Source organism: Anser anser (genome assembly GCF_964211835.1).
Source record: "Anser anser genome assembly, chromosome: 18".
NCBI lineage: Eukaryota > Metazoa > Chordata > Aves > Anseriformes > Anatidae > Anser > Anser anser.
The window spans coordinates 9,736,499-9,759,569 of NC_139739.1; the positions used below are offsets into that span (position 1 = coordinate 9,736,499).

The 23,071-nt window shown below is 39.6% G+C and overlaps 1 protein-coding gene and 2 long non-coding RNA genes across 3 annotated transcripts; 1 reads left to right on the top strand and 2 right to left on the bottom strand.

Moving 5' to 3' along the window:
- The first annotated feature begins 86 nt into the window (after positions 1 to 86).
- Positions 87 to 10,308, top strand: SNAP29 (synaptosome associated protein 29). Its single transcript, XM_083803582.1, has 5 exons — positions 87 to 439; positions 1,827 to 2,023; positions 2,979 to 3,064; positions 4,152 to 4,256; positions 5,981 to 10,308. Exons 1-5 carry the CDS (start codon positions 242 to 244, stop codon positions 6,136 to 6,138), a joined length of 744 nt encoding a protein of 247 aa, XP_083659708.1. The 5' UTR covers positions 87 to 241; the 3' UTR covers positions 6,139 to 10,308.
- Positions 4,800 to 6,038, bottom strand: LOC310883389. Its single transcript, XR_014573502.1, has 2 exons — positions 5,960 to 6,038; positions 4,800 to 5,328 (listed from the first exon to the last, which is right to left on the bottom strand). It is a non-coding gene; the product is annotated as an uncharacterized lncRNA (long non-coding RNA).
- LOC310883386 lies at positions 7,984 to 22,849 on the bottom strand. Its single transcript, XR_014573498.1, has 2 exons — positions 15,324 to 22,849; positions 7,984 to 15,033 (listed from the first exon to the last, which is right to left on the bottom strand). It is a non-coding gene; the product is annotated as an uncharacterized lncRNA (long non-coding RNA).
- Between the last annotated feature and the right edge of the window lie 222 nt (positions 22,850 to 23,071).

Below are 23,071 nucleotides of genomic sequence, written 5' to 3' on the forward strand. Positions count from 1 at the left end.
CGCACCTCCGACCCCTCAGCAATGGGCTCGCCCGGCTCCCCCCATCCCCGGCGGTGGGCGGTCCCAGCCGCTGCCCGCCTCAGAGCGGCGCCCGGTGCGGGACGGGGAGGGGAGGGGCGGGGTGGGCGGGGCCGGCCGGTGCCTGTGTGGGGAAGGAGCTGAGCGGCCGGGGCCTGGGCCTGGGCCGGGGGAGCGGCGGCGGCAGCAGCGGCGGCGGTGCCTGAGGCCGCCCGGCGGCGCCATGTCGGCCCCCCCGAGGAGCTACAACCCCTTCGCCGAGGAGGATGAGGAGGTTGCGGAGGAGGAGGCGGGCGGCGCCGAGCGGCAGCGCTACCTGCAGCGGGAGGTCCTGCGGCGCTCCGCCGCCACCGCCGACAGCACCGCCCGCTCCCTGTCGCTCCTCTACGAGTCGGAGCGGATCGGCGTGGCCGCCTCCGAGGTGGGCCCGAGGCACCGGGGGGTGTCCGGCGGGGCAATTTTCCTTCACTTTTTTTTTTTTTTTGGTGTTGGCTGTTAGGGAGGGCGGGGAAGCCCCCGCTGTTCTGCCCCGCGGGCCCGGCGCTGTCACCGGCTGGCAGCTGGGCGGCGTTTCAGGGCGGTGTGTCAGCGAGGAGCGGCTTTGTGGGTGAAGGAGGCTTGGGTTTTACATCAAAAACCTCCCTCGGGTCCCTCCTTATCCCTGCAGCGCCGAGAGCAGAGCTTAGCTGTGCTAAACTCCTTACTAAGCCTTATTAATGATATTTATGCCCATCTGACTAGAAAGTTTTTAGCTGTTCTCTAATTAATTGAAGCGTGTGCTGGCTTCGTTGTTTACCAGGCGCTCAATTTCATCCCGATTAATCACTTCCTTCGTGCTTACGGGCTCGTTCCGGAGGACTGTTTGTGTCCAGGCCCTCTAATAGAGAGAGGTCCTGCCCCTGGAGTCACCTGCCCGGGGGTTGGCCTGGGCGAGCCCAGCGCGGCTGGGAGCTGTCAGGGCTGCGCTCAGCGCTTCGGGGAGCTTCCTGCCTCGTGACTTGTTTGTTAAAAACAGCCGAAATGAGGAATTAAGAACTTAGCCTTAACGCAGGGGTAATGGTAGAACAGAAATTGTGTGGGCTTGCTGCTTGAGTGAGAAAACAAGCACGTTTAACAATAATTCCCCAGGCTTTGGACAGAGTATGAGCACAAGTTTTGCACCAGTGTTGGCTGTGGGCAACTCTGCGGCCAAAATTAATCTCAAAATTAATCTTTGGATTGCTTTGGAATAGTATTTGTGCCACGGAAATAGGAAGTAACACAGCTGTGTATATCAGAATTTCTAAATCTTGCACTGTTAGCCAAAAAATTATTCTTGCAGTATGAAAAATTCTAGTTGTGTTTATTTTCTTCAGTTATTCTGTTTATAAGTTATCTGGAACACCCCAGTAACATGAAAATAGCATCCCTTGTTAACGAAGGTGTCATTCACAACTAGGAATAGTTCTAGTTTCCCTGCCATAAACCTTTGAATTTTCACTACTTTGCCCACAGAGAGCAGATAAAAACATCAACCTGACAAGTGGCCAATACAGAAAATTCCTGGCTCCCCTTTGTAGTACCTGTCAGGAAACTGGCATCGCACTGATGAGGATTTTATAGCTGGTTAATGCTACAGCTGACTAGCAGCTCTTGATTGAAATGCCCTGGAGAAACAGGAGTCAGTGAAAAGGCTGCACTCCCTTATAACTCATCTACATAGATTGAAGGAATGCTCTTATTTTTCTTCAGAATATCTGTTAAAAATATCTGATGTTTCAGTTTATCTTGGCTTCACTAGCTTCCTTTTATCTGTCAATATCTATTAGGAGCTTGTACGTCAAGGAGAGTCACTGAAGCGCACAGAACAGATGGTAGATAAAATGGACCAGGACTTGAAGACCAGTCAAAGACACATAAATAGCATTAAGAGCGTTTTTGGGGGCCTGGTTAACTACTTCAAACCCAAACCTCCAGAGAGCAAGCCAGAGCAGAATGGCACTCCAGAATATTATGCTAACAGTAGGTAAGGAAAATAAACATTTCACTTGGGAATGACAGTATTTTCTTGGGTTCAAACAGGAGACCTGTCTGTCATCAGAAATGATCTGAGAGATTCTGGATCTAGAACGGTTTTTCTGAAGTAATTCTTAAAGTGGAATCTTTTTCTCCCCTGTAATCTGTAATTAGATTATTCTGTTATCAGAGTCCTGGCTGTCTCCTGTGTGCATGCACACTTATGTTACTTGGTCCTTCTAAGTACCAGACTCCTGGGGAGAGGGTTTCCTCACAGTGTCGCCAGTTTTATTCGTGTATCTTTCCCCTAAACTCCTCACCTAGTCAATTTACATTTTTAACTCTTTTTTTGAGACATTTCTCACAGCATCTCTGAAATGTCACCAGAAAATCAATTACAGATTTGTTGATTCTGTGAACTCCCGAGATGGTGTCTGGTTCCCTTTTTCTTTAACTCTGAGAAAAATAGTTTTGCATCCCTTTATATTTGTAGTGCTTCTAGTTAAATATTATGTATGTTTCACTAGTTTTTATTAAAAGCTGTAAGCAAAAATGAATCACTGTGAAAGTACCATGTCTTACAGTACTTGTCTCTCTTCAACTGAGAAATTTGTGTAAAGCCTGGTAATGCTGCATGGATTGATTTTTTTTTTTTATTATTTTTTGATTGTTATTTTTTTTTCTTTCCTTGCCCCATCTTCCATTAGAGAGAATGAATAGTTTGCCTCCAAGACTGAAGATATGGTTTTGTTCTTGATATCAAAGCTTACCCTATTTTCAGCACTAAAGCAACCAATTCTCCTTTCACTGAATACATGACAATAATTTATTGTAAAGGGATTTGTTGGATTAAGTCTAAAAAAAATATTTTCTTGGATAATTTTGATGCCCGTTCTTGTTTAATGGATTTAGAATGAAGCCTGTGGTCCATAAGAATGTTTTAATTTTACTCTCTTTATTACCAGATTAAAAGAAGCAATGATGTCTAGTAAAGAACAAGAGTCAAAATACCAGGAAAGTCATCCGAATTTAAGGCGGCTAGATAATTCAGGTTTGTTAACTTTATTTTATACTGGATGTCTGTCATCAAAGTGGAGGGAACTTGCACAGTGGTGAAGGCAGAGACCCTTTACCCTGCCCAACTGCTGACTTGCATTGCTACGCAACTTCTGCAGATTGTATCCCAGTGTTTGTGACTTTCAACTCTAGGGAACTGTCTGTCCCTAAATCTCTTTATACCCATTCTGAAGATGTGAAAATTTTTACTTGCACGTGGATTGTATCTAGCCCTTCCTGCAGGGGATTTATGCCATATGCATTAAAGACTGTAGTGCATCCACAGATGTAAAGACATCTAGTGCTTATATTTGCACAGAGGCGACTTTGGCCAATAATCCATATAATGTACAGCCAGCCTTGTCCTACATTTGCCAAAATGTTGACTTGTATTTTCAGAGGTTCTTCTTTTTAACCATGGTTCGCCATAGTTTTTGTATATGTTTTCCTTGTTATTTGAAATGTGAACTATAACCCTTCACAATGAAGTCCTTACTTCATTTGCACAATGAAGCATACAGGGTTTGGTCTTGTTCCCCATTCTTAGGAGTTAACTTTGGATTACTTTTATGTACAGAGTAACTGTTACTTCTTAAAGTGAAGTTTAATTATTTAGTTTAGTGAGAGTGAGAAAGCTTCAGGTTATCTTTATAGTTGTAGCTCTGTAAGGCAAGAAATGCTTTTTAGTAACATCAATCTCCATTCCACTCCGTATAATATTAAAAGTCTGACCAACAGAGGGCAGAACTAACTCTCTGGTGGGTTTACCTGAGGGAAGGCTAAATGCAGATAGAAAGCAGGTAAGCCTATGTTGTTGGTTGTGGTTTTTTTTTTTTCTCCCTCAGCTACCCAGCAGAACTACAAAAGGCAATTCAGAAGAGAATAATTATAGCTTAATAACTGTTAATCTTGAGCATGTTCTATAGATAAAGAAGTTGGACTGCTTTTGATACTCTGGCTAACAGGTGATATGGTTACATGGCATCTGTAGTCAGACTGATTTTTAACAGCCCTTCTAAAACTTGAATTTTTCTTTCTATCTTTTTTATTGTGTAATATTATGTATTTTATATTCTTGGCAGACAGTGATTTCAGCAACATAGATTTAGTTACTTCAGTGCAACGGGATGCCTATCCAAAGAATCAACATCTGCGAGCTTACCACCAGAAAATTGATAACAACTTAGGTAAGTGAGAAAATTGAAGCTGTTTGACATAATACAATTTTTAATTTTTGGTTCTCAAGCCAGAGAGAGAATTTCTAAGCAATATGTTCCCAAGAAGCATTTTTTTTTTTTGGTATAGCTCACCTATGAGCTTTGAGAATAGCAACAACATTTATTTGTAGACTCTTTCAGAACTATAACCATGACAGAATCCAACATTTCTTTTGAGGCATGCATTATTTGAATATTTCTATGCTGTGGGATGTCTGTGGGTCATCTACCTGCACACATTAATAACAAATCTGAGTTAGAAATACCTTTCAAATGAAACCAGCTAGAAACAAACTGGGTAGGATGCCTGGAATAGTATAAATCTCTTATGGAAACCAATACACTATTGGCATCATTATTTTAACTCTTCTACATGCTTGTGCTTTAAAACTATTAGATTTTTAAACTGCCCCTGAACAAAGAAACTGGGAGGAAAAAAAACTACACCCAAAGCATGAGTCCTCTTGGATCACAGGTTGACCATAAAAAAAAAATAGTCTTACTAAATGTGAATATGCTAGCAAGTTTCTTTTATTTGAATGAGAAAATGGTGCTGATGTACCCCATAACACTTGTACTCAGGATATGAAAATATTTTTTTGAATCATCCTGTAAGTGACTGGAATGTCCCTGGGACAGGCAGGCTAATTCTTCCATTCTGAAAAAATAAATTATTAAACAGATACTAATAATATTAAGAAGGAAATAATGCCCCATATTGACAGCCAGATTAGACCAGTATGGATACTTATTATATAAAGCTTACCACCTGTTTTGAAAGATGCATTCAACTTATCTCACTGACAGTTAAAACTGAGAGATTAAATTGTACATCAGTTTGAACCCAAAGAATTTACAACTGTGTGCAACTTTGAAAAAAAAAAATGCAGAAAACAGAACAATCAAAAGGCACTAAATATTTCACATGTGAATTTGTTGCATTTCTTTTTATTACTTCCAAAAATATTCAGCTGATGTTCTCTTGTTTTGTGGTATATATACAAAGTGCCTCTTTGCTTACATGTGTCACTGTTTAGCTGACCTAGAAAGAAGAGATTAGAAGGAAATCAGAAAGGAATAGATCAAAGAGAAATAATCAAGTATAAGAGTTAGTGGAAGCACATTTGTTGTACTCCCAAGCCATGCAAAAACTTACTAGCCTCAGAAGCATTTGTACCAATCAATCACACAATAAAAGAGTTTCCTTGTAGCCAAATTAGAAAATCTGGAAATTGATTTTTTTTTTTACATCTGTTAAATAATTAACTGCTTAAATTTTAAATGTTCAGTGTATTGATGATATCTCTGCATGAAGATCATTTTAAAGGGGAAAAAAAAAGTTAGTGAGCATATTGTGTATATCAACCTGAGAAAAGATGTATCCCAGCCTTCTATAAAATGTTTTTAGAAGTGAAAACTATATTGCAGGATACCTCATGTTATAAAGATACAATTTGGTTTTAAGTGTTTAACTTTTAATGGGAAGAAAAAGGAAGTGATTACTTTCTGATAGTAATTCAGTAGCCATGTCAAAATTTTGCTGCCATCATTATTAGATAATACTTGGACTTGAGCAGTCTTAACTAATGTTTCCTAACTCCAGGTTTTGGAGAAGAGGGAGTCCTGATAGCATCCGTTTAAACAGTGTGCTTTATACTGCCTTGAATCCTTACGGTCAATCTCTCTGTTGACAGATGAGATGTCTTCTGGGTTGAGTCGTCTGAAAAACCTAGCTCTTGGTCTGCAGACAGAAATAGAGGAGCAAGATGATATGCTGGATCGGCTAACCAAAAAAGTAGAGACACTGGATGTCAATATTAAAAGCACTGATAAAAAAATCCGACAACTTTAAAGAGCTTATAGAAATTTTTGTCCAGCATTAGTTCTTCTTGGATGTCGTATCTCAACAGATCTCTTAAAAAAAAAAAAAAATCTTGGACAATATCTATTAATTTTTTTCTGGTATGTTATTTTGTTGCCATTAAAATTGCATAACCTTAAGTGCAGCATAATACCTAAGTTTCTTTATAATGTACATAGGAAAAGTGCACACTGAGTAAAATCTCTCAGCACTCTGTTAATTCTTTTGTGCTGGATACCTTTCTCAATTGCATTACTGTGTGTTGTGTGCGTGAAGGAATTCGGAGTCTACAAAGCTTCAGTGTCCTTGGCCTGAAAGCTGTGATGAGAAAAGTAACTACATTTTGCCTCTGTTTTGGGGAGGGGTCAGGGGGAACAGAATGTACTTCTTTGTTCAGAGCAAATGTTGCTAATTCTGTTTACCTACAGCTATTTAAAATTCTGAAAAAATGCCGATTTCCAGCTGTAAAAATAATTGTGACCGTCCTCTGGCATTTCTGGGGCTTAAGGAACAAACTGTTCTATGGAAGTTGTAAATTGTTAACTATCAAGGGTGTCATGCAGGAATGATAAAATCCTCTGCTTTTTCCCTTTCCAAAGACAACTTTTCCCAAGAGGTGGATGAACAGTGGTGGTTATGACTGAGTCAGTGAATGCCATCACCTTTATGCTATTATCAGTAAAGATCTACAGGGGTATACTATGGTTTACACAAAATCTTGATTGACTGACAGAAACCCAAAAGGTTTGGGTAATATATGGTCATCATCTGATTTTTATTTTTCTTCTTTCTGCCCTTTCTCAGCTTATTCAGGTAGGTGGTTATTTGAAAGTAGTTTCCATTTTAGAAATGAAGAATTGGTCTAATACTGTGTGAACAGATCATAGATCATTCCTTAACTTAACATTTAGTTCAAATAAAGGTGATTAGGGAGCGAGTAGGTGCTGTGTCTTCCTTGATAATGTGACTGGTTTTAAGACACACAACTATGATTCGCATACTTCTACATTGGCTTAGCAGGTATAAAAAGCTTCTGCAGATTAAGAAAGGTTTAAAAAGTTTGAGTCTTCCAGATAAATGTTGAGCCTTCCAGTTTGTTTTATTCTTTATCACAGTAAGTATCACTGTAGAATAAAATAATTACAGCTCTACTCCAACCTGAAGACATGACAGGGAGAACTAGATGTCTGTCTTGAAAACAAATAAGCTATTTCAGTTTGGAGAAGGCCCCTGTCAGCATTGCAACACTTAAATATCACAAATGGCAATGAGTGACTAAGACGACGTCATTTCTTTGAGCTGGTACCACATTATGTTATGAATTAAATTAAAACCTTGATGTTCAGGACTGTCAAGCGTGCATCCTTCATGAATATCACATTCACAGTTTCTCCTTTCTTTTGTAAAAGGAATTGTTACCTTGAGCCGACTTGCTGTAAAGTGTACCTAGTTTGTTAAGGAAGCATAGGAAAACTGAAGCCTTTCTTGTTTTACAGTGTCTCCTGCGAGTTCACTTGTAGAAAAATAAATCACTTAAAAAAAAAAAGCTACACTTCTTGAGCATAGTATTATGAAAAAACAGGCATATATTCTTGGGCTTTCTAGCAAAGTACAATTGTGAATTAGATTGAAAGTGAGCCTCGGTTTCTCCTTACCTTACTGCTGTCACTGGTTTGGGTCCCTAAAAAAGATATGCATCGTGGAGACTTAAACTTTGAGCTATTAGCATCTCTATTTGCTTTTCAACTTTCACTTTACATGTCACTTACACTCATGTGGAAGCTTGGAAAACCTTATTAATGACAACTTATCTACTTTTCTGAGTGTATATCATAATTAATTCTCTTTTACTCTGTTAGAATATTCATGAATTATATGATTTAATGTCTCAAGAAGGTCAATAGATTTATTTAGGAAATGATACCAATCATTAGTTCTCAAAATCTCTAAGTACCTCAGAGAAGGAATATTGAAATTGAGTGTACCTGTTTTAATTTTGTATTTGACTCTCCCCTTTTTAATAAAAGTAATTAATAGTAACACTTGCATCTTAAAAATGATATATCAAGTCTGTTGAGAATAGAGGATATTTAAAAAAAAAAAAAGCACAGTAATTAAAAACATTCATTTTAATTTGAAATCTGCCTTTATCTGTATGCAACTATTTCACAATTACACTTTTTCCAAAGTTAGACTTTGGTAACTAGGTTGTAGGCTGAGGGTTTTCTCCACTAAGTCATGGTTAATGAAGGAAAAATGTATCTGGAAGATCTAGTTATGTTATGTGTAATAAGAAATGTGGAGCTTGAATCCGAGCAAAAATTTTGATTGATTTAAAAGTATGTTGTCTTTCTGATGTAAGCTCTTCCTTTTTTCATTCTGAATTGTTTCATGAAATGGACTCAATTTTTTTGGTCAACAGTTTATTTGTATCAGCCTTATTCTTATTTTTATCAGCCTGCATTCTGGATTTCTCTTGATGCCTTTGAAAACAAATGCAAAAAAGAGGAATAAAAAAATAAATCCTATTTCTGCTTTGAGAACCTCATGATGAAAGCAGACTAGAAAACCAAGATCTCAGCCATGTGGAAGTTAGAGGCCTAACATTTCATCTCTTCTAACAATTCCATTCACAGTCTCAGTAACATATTTCTTTGTTTTCTTGCTGTGTAGGCTTTCCTGTGCTATTTATTTGTTTTTTGAGAAAACATATTTGTTTTCTTGCTAGTTAAGCTTTCCTGCTCTAGGTATTATTTTTGTTTTGCTTAATAGCCTTGTTTTAAAGGACTGTTTCCCATGTTGAGCTTTCAGTGTGGGGGGAAAAAAAGATTGTGCAAGGGTATGAATGAGTATCTGCTACAAAATGAATTTTCTTTCACAACTTTCATAAAGATGCTTTATACTTTCTGCTGATAAAGAAGTTTAATTGATGTGAAGAGAAAACTCTGTCTTGTAATAGTGATTTTTTTTTCTCGTTAGAGTAACTTTCTATCCTGCAGGAAAGGGAAATTTAAAGGAAAAAAAAAAAACATGAGTTTTGCCTTTCCAGGAAATGTCACTTTATATACGTTATGAAGGACTTTCTGCAACTTTTCTTACTATTTCCTGATATGACAGGGTTTTATTTCTTCTTGGATACTTACCTTGTGTAGGGTTTAGGACTTTCAGAAGACAGCAGTGCTAACTTGATAAGCTAAATAAATTGTTTTGCCTAAATATTCATGTTGGCATAGAAATGGGTGTCCTTGCAGCCACATAGCTCTGATTAATTTTATTCTTACTGGCTTGAGTAGAAGTTTAATACTAAAGTCAGCATAAGAGATCAAAAAATTCTTTTCAATCTTCTTTTTAAAAGGATATTTTCTTGCTTCTCAAAATTTGCTAATAAATTTTGAAGAAGTGTTAAGTACTGGAAATGCAGTAAGATATGTTCTAAAAACAGAAAGGAAAAAAAAGGTGGGAATAACCAGATACCTGGTTACTAGTTTCCTCAGTGTATATGATTTTAAATTGCTTGAGTGTTGAATTAAATACTGTAACAAATGATACGTAGCTGAATTTTTGTCTGTACTGCAAAGATTTGTTGCTGTGCTGAACTCTTTTTTCTTACTGAAATCATTGGGATGCTATATTGTGTCCTATGAGGACGTAGCAAGGCTGCCATCCAAAATGTCTAATAAAAACTACTGCCTTTATTTGGTTTATATACAAATGCTGTCTGTAATCAGCTGGCCTTTCCCTGAAGAAGGTTTTACAGTTGTTGTTCTGTTTCCTTTTTTAATTTTTAAAACTTATCTGTAATATTTGGCTGCCTAGTATTTTTTGTGATGAGACTTGTTAAATGGTGAAATAGAAAATACCTACTAACCACTCTGCCTTCTAAACAGACAGACTTTCACAGGCATTTTTTGAGGCATAATGTCATGTGGAGATGTATTAAGTTTGACTCTGAAATATGTGGAGCTTAATTTTTAGAATCACAGGTAGCATTAGTTGTCTACAGCTTTTTTTTTAACAGTACTTTAGTTCTATACCACCCAGCTATAACACTTGCTTTTTCTTTTATTTAAATGCTCAACTGGACTGTACTTCATCAATTTAGGAAATTGAATTAAATAAGTGTTGAATGGTAAGATGGTCAATAAAGGTGCTTATTGTTAATGGAGAGTTTTTGCATTTATTTCCCATAATTCTTTCATTACAACTTCATTGATACTTCTGTCCCATAATAAGATCTGTTAAAATGCTGGGCATATTCTGTTAATTTTGTGTCAAAATGGAAATTAGTTTGCAGCTGGTAGGTTTTGTTTTCTTGAAATAAATGAAAGGTATTACCTTATTAGGTGGCTCTTGAGTAGGTTCTCCTAGATCCTGAAAGAGGAATGCAGACAAGCATTCATTTATGCAAAACCTTAACTTGTGCAGACAAAATAATCGGAGATGTTGCTTGAAAAGTAATCTTGCCATAATGCTTGTTATCATCTGGAATATCGTCAACTGGATATATATACGTGAAGAAGGCAGACAAGATAGGAATAAGGCAGAAACAATTGTACATAAGGCAAAAACAATTGTACAATCTTGGAAACTTAAACGCAACAGGTATGTAATATTCCTGCGTGGTCCCAAATTTGCTGATTAAGTCCTCAGAATGTCTTGACCTTTAGCTAGGTTCTTATCTGTATGTGAGAAGAGGAACTTGGCTTCTGAAATTCTTTTTTCCTTCTTCATAATAGAGATTTAATTTTTTTTGATACCATGAAGCCACAGAAGTGCTACTACAGAAGCTCTGAAAAGGGAAAGTCATAATGCTAGAGAGATGATTGACAGGTTTTTAAGATTCAAATAACTGTTTTCCTGCCCTCGTGCTGAGAGTTCTCCAACAGATAGGAACTGAGAGCTCTTCCATCTCTGCACCTTATTGTTGCATATAGAAAAATCAAAACAATGCCAAGAGTACAGAGGAAGATGGTAGACAATGGAGTGGTGCAGTGAATTCTGAGTCTCTGCTAGAAATATTCTTAGCTTGCTCTACTTGCACAGAGAATTGGACAGTCAGAAGATAGAGTATTTCACACAAATTAGTTTATGGCTGGTTCGGCATTTCAACCCTTTTGTGCTTTCTCAAGGACTTCCTTTCTTACAATGCAGTCTCTGCCTTTCTGGGAAATGAGAGGAAGGGGGTGGTAAAAAAGATGCGCGTGCCAAGTATGAAAAAGTGGGAAGAGCAGGTGCCGTGCTTCTGCCTGTCTGTCTTTTTCCCCTGCGTCTGAAAAGCAGCTTGGCTTGGTTTGGTTTTAAAGGAGGGAGTCCTACAATTTGCATTTTGGTTTTGTACATCGTATGTTGTACATTGCTTCCAAATAAATACATATCTCTGAGATCCAGGGATCTGTGGATCCAGAACTGATGGGCTGATAAGGGTTACTTGAAAGAAAGCAGGGAGGTACCCCCATGATAAACAGTCTGCCAAATTGGGAAGACCCCTGGAGGGGGGCCAGGCAGGGTTTTCTAAATACAGTGACTCTGGAGCCCTGCCTCAGCTATAAAAAGTCTAGATGGATTGTGACTTTGCTGTTAGCGAGGCAGAACCTTCTAGAAAATGGCATTCCAGCGCTCTCTGTGAATATTTTTTTTGGAAAATAACTGTCTTCCTTGGCATCTGGATTCTAGTTGATCTTTCATTTTCCTCTATATTAATTGTAAATCTGTTCTTTCTGTTAAGAGATAGTCATTTGCCAAAGATAAGCTCTGCCTGTAGATCAGTACTCTGAAAACCTGCTAGACTTTCTATTGCTTAGAAGAAACCTTTGTCTGGCTTCAGTGTGTCTCACAACCTTCCAAGGCCAGCTAGGGCAGCAAGAGTATGAGGAGTGCCACTGAGGCCATGCTGCATTCATTAACCCTTCAGCATAGAAAGATAACGATACAGTTTGGAATGTGTTTGTCAATTAGCCAGGTGCACATCCGCCCTAGGAAGTGGGAAACCCTGCTCCTAAGTTTATAATCTAAGAAAAGGTATGTTATGACTTGTGAGGAAAAATTAGAATTTAATTGTCTTCCTCTGGCTTTATTCAACAAAATTTCTTACTGACATTAAAAGTTTTTGTAAAATAGATAAAAATGTAAGCTATTTACTCCATTTTTTAACCTCTCCCTACATTCAATCAAGTTATTAATGTAACATTTTGCTGCTTCTAGCTGATTTTTTTCCTATGTCTTTTCCAACTTCTTACTTGTTCTTTTATCCTTTACATTCATCCACTGTCCATCTTACAGGAATGAAAGAGCTAACTGAAGGTACTTTTATTCAATACAGTCTCATCGGTGTACTAATTCTGCCAGTCTAATGCTGCGTTGAGCTCAATTATGAGGGTACTAAAATTTGACCTTCTTGCCCTAGGATTTGAGCTTGAGATTTCTCTTAGAATTTCTGTGTAATACCAATGTTTGTTTGCATCCAATATTCATCTGCTCTGTGGGGTTTACTGGCTAGTATGTTTGAGTGCCTTTGAAGAAAAATTCCTGCAGGAATTCCCTTGTGAGTGGTAACTGAGAAGGGTGGTAATGCAGTCAGTCTGTTCTTAGCTTCCAGTAGGATCCACAGTAATGACAGTACAAAGTTACTGCATACTAACTCTCATGAAGTCGATCTTAAGTGACTTATTTTCACTGTTGCCTTGTGTCTGGATTGGCCAATCTATTTATGTCTCTGCCTACTGGTCCACTCGGATGATGATGACAGGATGTTCCTTCCCTTTTCAAGTGATGACTAGGCAGAAAGGCAGCCAGGAAATCCAGCAGACACACATGAATGCTAAGGCTAGAAAACAGTCATGTAAGAAAGCAAAGGTTAAAACCTGATTGCATCCACCTGCCCATGGAAAGAGCTTTGGGAGGGAGGGACAGCATCACCCTGGAACAATGCATGCAGGATGACCTGGACTGAATGTCCAAGGACCTGTCAATTGTAATTTGACTCTTGTGGAAAGCCAAGAATTCTTAAAGGTGGGAATTTGATGGAGACTCTGAGACAATTCCAGATTCAAAGTTCTGCAGCCTTCTGCCCTGAAAATACTTGAGCTGCTAACAACACTGCAGAGGAGACCTGTGAGTCATTTCATCTGCTTCATTGTACATTTGCTGTGTTACAGGCTGTTGACATTTCTGGCTTTTATTTTTATTCCTAAAGTGGCATGAAGTAATACAGTATAGATAGGAGCTAGCAGTATTTGTGGGTGCTGATCCTCAATCCTTGCCTTCGGCATTATCCCCACCTCACCCAATGTGCTCAAAATGGCAGCAGAGGCAGAGTCAGTAACAATGCCACAGCCTGCTTTGCTCTGGCCAGGCTGCCAGCTGTGGCCTCCCACCTCCAGTCCACAGGCTCCACGTTCAGTTGTGACTCACAGAAATACAGAAAAAATATTAATTGGAAAATACTGTAGCACAAGATGGAGAGAAGGATATTGTTTCCTAAAGGACACAGATTATTGCAATAATTCAGTGATGTGTTAATTTTTGTTGGTACACATTTAGCAAGAACTAATGCACCAAAACTGAACTGCAACAATAAGCAAAGTGCAGGTGGGAAAAGTGTCAGAGTCCTGTTAACAGTGCATCAACCTTTAATAACCACAGAACAAATCAAATGTGCTACAAACTGGCATTTATGGCACAGCCAAAGTAGCCTTGTTCTCGATATTTAAACATGATTTTCTAGATACATAAAGTGCTTTAGTGGTGGTGCTTCCTCCGTCTCTTAATTAGGTGGCAGTGTCTTCCCAATCAAACAAAAACATCAAGGGGAACAGTTGTGCTGAATCGCTGCACATGGATGCAACTCTGCTTTTTATGTATGTACTTCCTCTTAATGCTTACTTGTATCACGTAGGGAAGTCTCCTCCCGTATCAGCACTATTTTCAGAAATCCGTTTAAGCTGTAGTCCAACTCCTCTGATTTTACATCACTACTGACCCTGAAAAGTGTGTTATTTTTCCTTAGCCATAACGCTCAGCAGTTTCATGTGCCATCCAAGCAGTGCATTCATTACTGAAATTTGTATGATTTAATAATTTCCTGGCACGATGATCCCAAAACATGTGGGAGGGAAAATAGAGCCTGATTTTTTTTCCATCTTCAGGTGTTTATTTGTTATGGACTAAATCCCTGCTCTTGACCCTTTTGAATAGCTCTTTGTTGAGCTGTTTCCACTCCTTGTCCAGCTCAGTGCGTGAAAGTGGATGGTCAGATTGTCATCCTTGCAGCTGCAAGTGGTGGAAAAGAAGCTTGTTCTTAGGAATGTGATGCACCTGACTGCTCTAACATTTCCAGCTTCAAATTTCTGGAGTTGTTTTCCTTCCTGCAATCTCCATAAGCTAAAGACTTTTTTTAATTGCTTGCTTTACTAACGGGTGTTTGAAACACAGCACTGAGACCTTATTCCCCTTTCAAGATAACGTGCTATGCTGGGTTTACAGCAACAACCTGCCAGAAGCCTGAGGACTTCACCAGCGCCCAAGAGAGGTAAGCTGAACAGCACAACCAAAGCAGCTCTTCGCTATGGGGTAAAGCAGGACATTACTGTTTTCCTTGTATCGTTAGACAGCAGCAGCCAGTGGCAATAACAGAGCAGTGGGGCCTGGGTGCGTTAGAAGGCAAGAAGCTATGTCCTTAATTGAAAAACGCGTGCTTAAATTTGTGCATATTCCTTAGTCGTGTTGAGAGTCACATTAAAACCATTAAACTTCCTTACACCTCTGTGGTTAGGCATATGTAGAAATACTTGCTGAGTCAGTCTGATGGTGTTCATGATCTGCGCGAATCTGCAGGGAGTGTCTTTGCTTCCTCAGGTCTCTCAAGCATCAGGGTTTTGAAGCCAAGTCCTATAAGAACAATTTTAATTTGGTATTTGAGAGAACCATTAATTCCAGTTTGTCCTTCCTCAGAATAGTGATAAATAATGGAATTGATAACATTTGGAGAGATTTCTTAAGCCTCTACCACCTTGTTATATACCTGCCCAAAACTACTTGAACTGTCTTTCAGGAAAAAGAAAAGAACTTCTGATGACAGTCTCAGATGTTCTGTTATTTAATTGTTCAATTATTCATAGGCCATGTAGTATAAATATATAATTTCATTTTGACTCTCAACTGCTCTGCCATTTTAGTACCTCTGTTGTAGTATGGAGTGACTGGAAGGTTGCCAAGTAAAAGGAAAGTCTGTGTGTAAACAGCCGGGAGGGATAATATGTAAATCTGGTGGAAAAAGGCAATTAAAGGCAGTGTTGAGATATAATGGAAAATAGACAATATTGAGCCTCATCAGAAATACCAACATAAACAGCTACTGTACAAAGTCTCTGAAGTGAACTTTGTGGCTTTAAATAACTGCATTCTACAGAAAACAGATGGATTATGAAATCTGTGAGCAGACTTCCAGAAAACAGCTTGGTCTTCAGGAACATGTCCATGTTGATGTTCAGCATATCCTCCTGGCACAAGGGGACAAAAGGCTTCTTTTCCCTGCTGTTGTATTTACATAATAGAGAAAGGAGCTGGAAGGTTGGATTAAGTGCAAGCCAAATATAGCTGAAAATAATACTACATGTCATATGTAACTATGAATGGAAATGAATAGAGAGGAAGTGATATCTGAGATAAGCAGTATAAAAAATGCTAGCTCGTTGCTTCGTAACCCAACAGCTGAGGAGGTGACATACTGATCAAACAGAATCAGAAAGCCCTGACTAACCACAGCAGGACCATGCCAATAGCTCACCAGAATCTTGGTATCACCAGCCAACACAACTGCATCATTTTTGACAAGAGTGGTTAGACTGAGAGGGGACGGACCATTCAAAAGTGTTTAACTTTGTATTACAAATGAGGATGGATTCACACTGTATTTTAATCCCATGGCCTATTCTTGACCATCTCTGTTTTGGTATCATTGATCAAACAGCTCAACATTGAGTTTCCTGTATTCTAGCAGAGGTCTATACATCCATTTGTTCTCCTGCTCCGTGAATGAGTACGATCAGTTGCAGCCCAGACATAGCAAACCAAGCTCCTGTCTGCAGACACAAACTTGGCAATATGCACTAACTGAGCATAGTTCTTGCATCAGGCAACACATCATGTGCTGCCTCAGTCACATTCTCAGCTGGAAGAGAAACATGCAGATATTTAAGGATCTCTGGGAGGACTCACAAAAGCGGTGTTTCTTAATGCTAAATGTGGTTCTTTCAATTATTTAGCTCTCCTCTTCCAGCCTATCCAAAGAAACAAAAGAAGAGCTGCTTATTATTCTTAACAGTTATGTTTCAGTCCTCATAAAGTGTAAATGGATAGAAACACACAAAGACAACTTCTGATGTGTCCTGGCAGCACAGCCTTACTTGATCCAGTATAATAAATACGCCTACACCAGGCTCTAGTTGAGTTTGAGCAAATGATTTATGGATAGCCAGGAAGGAAGACAGAACTCTGACACTGGGACTAGAAATCATCTCTTTGCTTCCTGGATGCAGTATTACATGATGCAGAAAGAGGGAGGCAACAAAAAGCCACTGCATAACTGGACCTCTACACATTCTTTTTGAAATCAATACTGTATTAGATCACAATATTCCATGATGAAGACCAAATATCTTCAATGTATTACCACAATATGCTAAGTAAATGTTTTAACTAGCACTTTGTATGCTTCTCCCTTTTATTTTTGCATTTGCTAAAAACACTTTACATATTTGGAACAGCGTGGTTTGCCAAAAAATGATACTGCTTTTTTATGTTGCAGGCACCTTTTAGGCCTTTAGAAAAGCAGGAAGTACTGAATACTTTTTAAATTCAGGAAGATCTTTCTAAAAGATACACGTTTCTAAAAAGATTGGATTGCAAGTTCCCTCTTGTGTTTGTAAAGGCTGCCTCTGCACCAGTTTTTTCTCTTTGTTTAACATCCCCGAAACAAGCAGTATCAGTTACGCTGAAAGCACTGGCATAAAGGGGCACAGCTGTTTTAATCATTGCCTCATCTAAATTTATTCTACTGACAGGTAGCAAAACTGCTATTATAGTGCTTCTGGTAGCACTGGTAGGAATACTTTTAAAGGCAAATTTTTTGTTTAGACATTTCATTATGAGGACTTCGACCACATAAATCTGTACTTACCTACATTTTATTCTAGCTTAGCAGTCGTGTTATTTTCTGAAAAAATCTAAAAGGCAGCAAATGTACAGCTGTTGAACTTCCCTGGGAAACGCCTTTGTGTTGTGTTTGTGTCTCAAAAATTTTAGCTAATACTGAAGTTCCGGAAAAGCCAGTCTATTTTACTCAGGCTATATACGTCACTAGGAACTATGAAATGCAAAGAACTTCCATTAAAACCTGTTCCACAAACAATACAAGACTGAGAAAACTGGGAGTAAGAAAATTAGGATGACTTCTGTCTTGAGCTTCCTGAAATCCTACAAGATAATAGAAGAAAAAAAAAAACAACAAATGAACAAAAAAAGCCCCACACCTGTGTTACGTAAATTAGCACTACGTAGTACAATGAGAACCCATTTCTGAAGGGTAGAAGAAAGTTCAGAATGGTCTTTTCAGGAGAAGATTTCTGAACTTATCCATCCTTAAGGTTAATGCAGACAAAAGTACAGATTCCTATGAAAACAGGAATTTGGGCATAAAGTGAACAGAAGTATTTCATGAATAACTAATCTAATGCAAGAAGATGCAAACTTCGGTCAAAGATTTTATTTTTCCATGGTTTGGGTTCATTGTTTCACAGATTTTCCAGTAGGACTGAACTCTCTTTTCAGCCATTCTGTCTAAATAAATGTCTCTATCCACATTCTCGCTGCCTATTTTCACAAAACTCACAGAAATACAATGTCTGTGAGCCTATTCCTCTCTACCACGTGGCTGAATTTGGCCAGTGGTCTTAAAATTTACAATGGTGGGGAAAAAGAAACAGGAAAACATAATGAAAGCATGGTCGTAAAAGTCTCGTTTCCTTCTGGGGATGGGGGGAATTTGCAGCTGATGAATTTAGCAAGTGTTTCTTTCCAGGATTAATAGAAGGGAAAATACATTGTAAAGGCCCTACAGAAAATTAAAAGTCTGTTTACCATCTGCATGTTTTAATACTGTCCTCTAAAATGTAATGGGGTTTCTGCTTTTTTTGGCTTTATTCTGTTTCCTGGAAAATAGAATGTTAAGAAAATGAATACTGAGGTTTCCTTGTCAAGGGTCTGTTTCAAAGGAAATAGCTAAAAGGCCCTAACAGCCAATATATTCAGTATTTCCCAAATCACCTTATTAATCTGTGATTAGAAAATATTGGCTTACTCAGTCTTGCTGTAGGGCAGAGGTAATAACCAGAAGACCCTTTCAGATTGTTTCCAGCCTCGTATGTTCATATCCTATTTACGCTCACTTACTAGTTATTCTCCTGAATGGTATTTAACCACTCAGCCAATTTAGGCTAAGATTTTGTCTGTTTATAATTAGAGCTACGTTTCTGTCATTCCAGAACTAGTGCAATTAGCAATGGATGCAAACTTGATTTATATTAGCTACCTCATTTCTTTTCATTAGTTATATTTTCAAAGAACGTGCTCACCCGCTATCCATTTAATGGATATATTGCCAGAGAAAACACTCTGGAGGAATTCAGCTTCTAAAAATGTCAACGTAGCAAGCAGCCCTGACCCTACTGTCACGATTTTGAAGACAGACGTTGACTCCCATGCTCTTTATTCAGCTTTGCGTCACTGACCAGTAGAACTCTGTTTTTACAAGGTTAGGCTGAAGGAGTTGCAATTTCAGCTGCCTTATACATTGCCGTGCAAGTAATTCGGCATCTGTGCTGCACACTCTGGAGAATGCAGGTGTCCAAAGAAGAACCAAACACCTGTATGAATGCAGAGAGAGCATGAATGTCAGCACGCTACACAAAGACAGACATGGCTTCTTTAAATGGAAGAGCTTCTGGGGGGAAAGATGGGTGTATTGCTTACAAGTTACAAGTAAATTATGCATCATCACAGCAGCAGCTCTGTGGGGAATCTGGAGACCTCCAGCCTGCACTGCTACTGCCTCTAGACACTTCTGTTCATTTTGACATTAAATACCGTCAGAATTTATCATCTCCAGCTGAGCTTTCCATGCGCAGGGAACACAGGATGGGGCTTCACATACCAAGCTATAAATTCATGAAGTGACCTTTATCGAGAACATGTCAGGGGTTAAATCCACCATAAAAGGGGATTTCCTTTAAATGCTAAGTGTGTACAGCGACATTTCCCCACCAGAGAATGAACCAGAGGGAATTTAAACATTAAACACTCACCTACTGAACAATGCTGCAGCAGAACCTTCACATTTCAAGTTGCTTTTTCCAAAACATTCCATGTACAATTTTTACCAGCCTGCTGTCAGGAATTTGCACAATGTCTTACAAAAACCACAGAAGAACCCCATCCAGAGCCACAAAGTGCTTGATATGATCCAAAGTTCGATGCATTCAATAAGAACAACAGATGGGGCAAGGAGAATTGAATTCCAAGGGAAAAGGACATTACTGGAATGGAATTTTGTACTAAAATGGAGAATGACTCCAGGACACACACAGGGAGTCAGTTCTGGACAGGAGAAGACGAGAGGAGACAGCTCTGAACTCAGCAGCAAGGAGCCTGTTGGAAGGAGAGAAGAGACAGACGGAAGGAAAGGGGAGGGCTCCACGGTCTCCAGGAGACAAACTGGAAAAAAATTCAAGGAGTGAGGGTGTGGTTTGAAAAACAAGGAATACAATTTCAAACTGGATCCTGAAGCAAATAGGGCAGTCAATAAGGACATTGAGATGCATGAAATGTAAATTTTCTTTGTGAGAAACCAAGTCAGAACTTTTGGAGCTGCTGTGATGCTCTGCCTTTGCCGCACCACCACACCTTTGTGCTGTGACTGCCGGTACAGTGTTCCTAAGATCAGCATTTACCTGATAGGGCAAGCATTGATGCTCAGGCTGCTCCAGCCAGCATGCGGCTGGAAACAGATGTGGATCAAACCTTCTACATTCATTGCTGTGCCATGCGCATCGGTTCTCCAGCAGTTCATAGCTGGTCAGCAAAAAGGATGCTCAGGTCCAACCTGCAGACTCCCTGTTACTTGAGCCTTTATTTGTTCACAGCTCATAGGCTCTGCTGTCGACGAGCGGGCACTCTCTCATCTAGGCCAGAATATGTGCAAGTGCCACTTTATTTCTTTACTCAAAACAGTAGAGTGGCCAAGCATTTGTAAATTGAGCACTTCTGTAATTAAACTGTGATTTGAACTGATGTTGTGGAGCAAGACTCTGAGACAAACACTTAAGAGAAATGCATATTGCTTTTCCAGTGACACTTCCTTGGCTGATTCTGTGGGAAGACAACTAGGAACATGCACTGTACGTGTAACATTTTTCCATTTAAATAACAGCCCTTCCAAGTCAAAAATGTAGCTCTTCTCAGGGCTGTTCCCAAAGACTGAAAAAGAGCGTCAGGCTGCCATCCATAGGAGGAGCCAGAAAACCAAACCTCTGGAGGAGAGCAACCTCTGAAAAAAACCAGAAACATTTACTAGAAGCTTTTCCATTTGTGCTGTTAAAGGATTGCTAGGGATTACACCCTCATCAGCTCTTAAGTGCTGTGGCTCTGCCGTTATGAAGGAGCAAGTAAGGAGTTACTTAGTCTAAGGGGTACTACCAGAGCAAACATGTAGAGACTTGAGACCCTTTATATTTCCTTTTTATAGACTATAAATTGTAGAAGAAATGCCTAAATAAGGCCAGTAGTGCCTTTCATTTGAGAGATCCCAAACTAAATACAGAAAACAAGGTTAGAATACTCAGCTAAAACATCCACACACACAACCGGCTGTACAAAAGTCAAGATACTTAACTATGGAAGCTCAGCTAGTTGCAAAGTGGAGAAAAAAAGGCAAAATACTTTCCCTATTTTTTGATTTGTGTCTAAATTTCAAACTGTATCAACTAATTCTTCGGAGCTGATCAGGCTGCAAACAATCTAACCCCTGTGAACAGTAAAGCAAGGTGTTATAAAGAATAGATATCTAAACACAACACTATAAAGAAAGTACAAATGAAGAGGAAGACATCAGCAGGCAAAAACGTGCCAAAAACGTGTATACAAAGTAAGATGCCTATACTACTACAGAAAGGAGGGCATGTTGTAATCAGCACGCTTTGGTGAGCTAGGTGTGGGCAGGAAGCGTTGTTTTATTAGAACCGGATTGAAGAAATAGAGCAGACCCTTCATTCTAACTATACTTTGAGAGAGCCTTGATTCCCTTAGCCAGTGATTCCTGTGGTACGTGTCAGCAGTTCAGCGCCAAACTATTAAGAACGACTGCAGACAGTAAACAGTGATTTTGTAATCCTTGCTAATAACAATATCTCAGAGACAAACCTGTTGTTGCCATCCTTTGTCACGGTCTTCTTTAAAATATAAATGTAACATAAAAATATACATCCTGACTATGCACATTACTTAAGAGGTCCTGCTTCATTTATGAAATAGATGATGAAAGCCTGTGGCTCATTTTTTGTTTGTTTGTTTGTTTGTTTGTTTTTTTAAACGGAGCTAGTTAGCTACAAAATTTGAGAGCAAAAGCTAATGACTGGAGCTCTAGATAAAAATAATTAGCGTCCATAAAGTGATTGTGAGGGAGTGCAGTTGGACGGAGGCAAACACAGAACACGTTTATTGTACCAAAATGGACCAGTGACAGATCATGTCGTGCAGATGGTCTTGTCTCTACACCACTTTTGACTTGCCTTTGTTTAGAAACTGATAGAGCTAATGCACTGTAAATAAACTGCTATCAACAAACCAGTGGGGTAGATGCGACTCAAACCTCTCCTGAGACCATGTAAAGAAAAAACGCTGTCTCTACCTTGGCTCCATTTTTCCTTGCTTTTGAAAGCACAGCCCTTGGTGCCTAAGGGGATACAGACCCCAGATTTCCTTAGGGATGTAGCAGTAGCAGCACCTCAGTCTCAGCACTTTTTGCCACCGTCTAAGGGACTTCCTTGGTCCATTTGGAGACCTTCAGGTCTCCCACACATGGCAAGAGGGTCCCCACGACTGCAGCCAGTAATCATGTGCTCCAGGAGAAACCAATGTGTCTCAGCATTGTCATGCCTATGATTCCTTTGGAAACCTAACCCAATTTTGGTAATTCCCAGCTCCATGCACTGAAATGAATTCGGTCAAAATAAAATGAATGAGGTTTTAAATTGCAATGTATTTGGAATTGTTTTAATCTGCCTTCTGGTTTTGAGTCTTCAGGGGTCCCTTGTTCAGTTTTTCTTTGCAACCCACAGCATGAGAAACTCATTTTTTAAAAAATAAACCAGAGATTGTCCCATAATTTCATGTTTCCCAGAGCTGGGCTCTCTGGGAAAATGTAAATAACACGATGCTCAAGATAAAACTGCTGGAGCTAGCAACACAGTAGCAATCAGTTTTCATCTCGAAGGATAAAAACCAGTTACTGTAATTTCAGAGGAACATAACACCAGTAACATTACCTACATCTCCCAGACCTGATGCCAATGGGCTAACTGGGAGCGAGGCTTTTAAAAAAAAAAAAAAGCGAGAAGGTGCTGAAACACCTGTGTTGGACCCTTCACTTCGTAACTCGATACCTTTCCAATCTGCGATGCCGACTCCCCCGGGGAAGGCTCTGCATCGCCCTTCGGAAACCCCACAGGAGCCGGGGGGGGCTTTGCCAACCTACCTGCGAGCATCCTCACCCCTGGGGACCCACGGCCGGCATCCCCAGAGGCCGCGGGGGAGTTTTGGGGGCCGCAGCCTGGGAGCCCCCCGCCCTTCTCCTCAGCGAGCGGCGGGAGCCTCG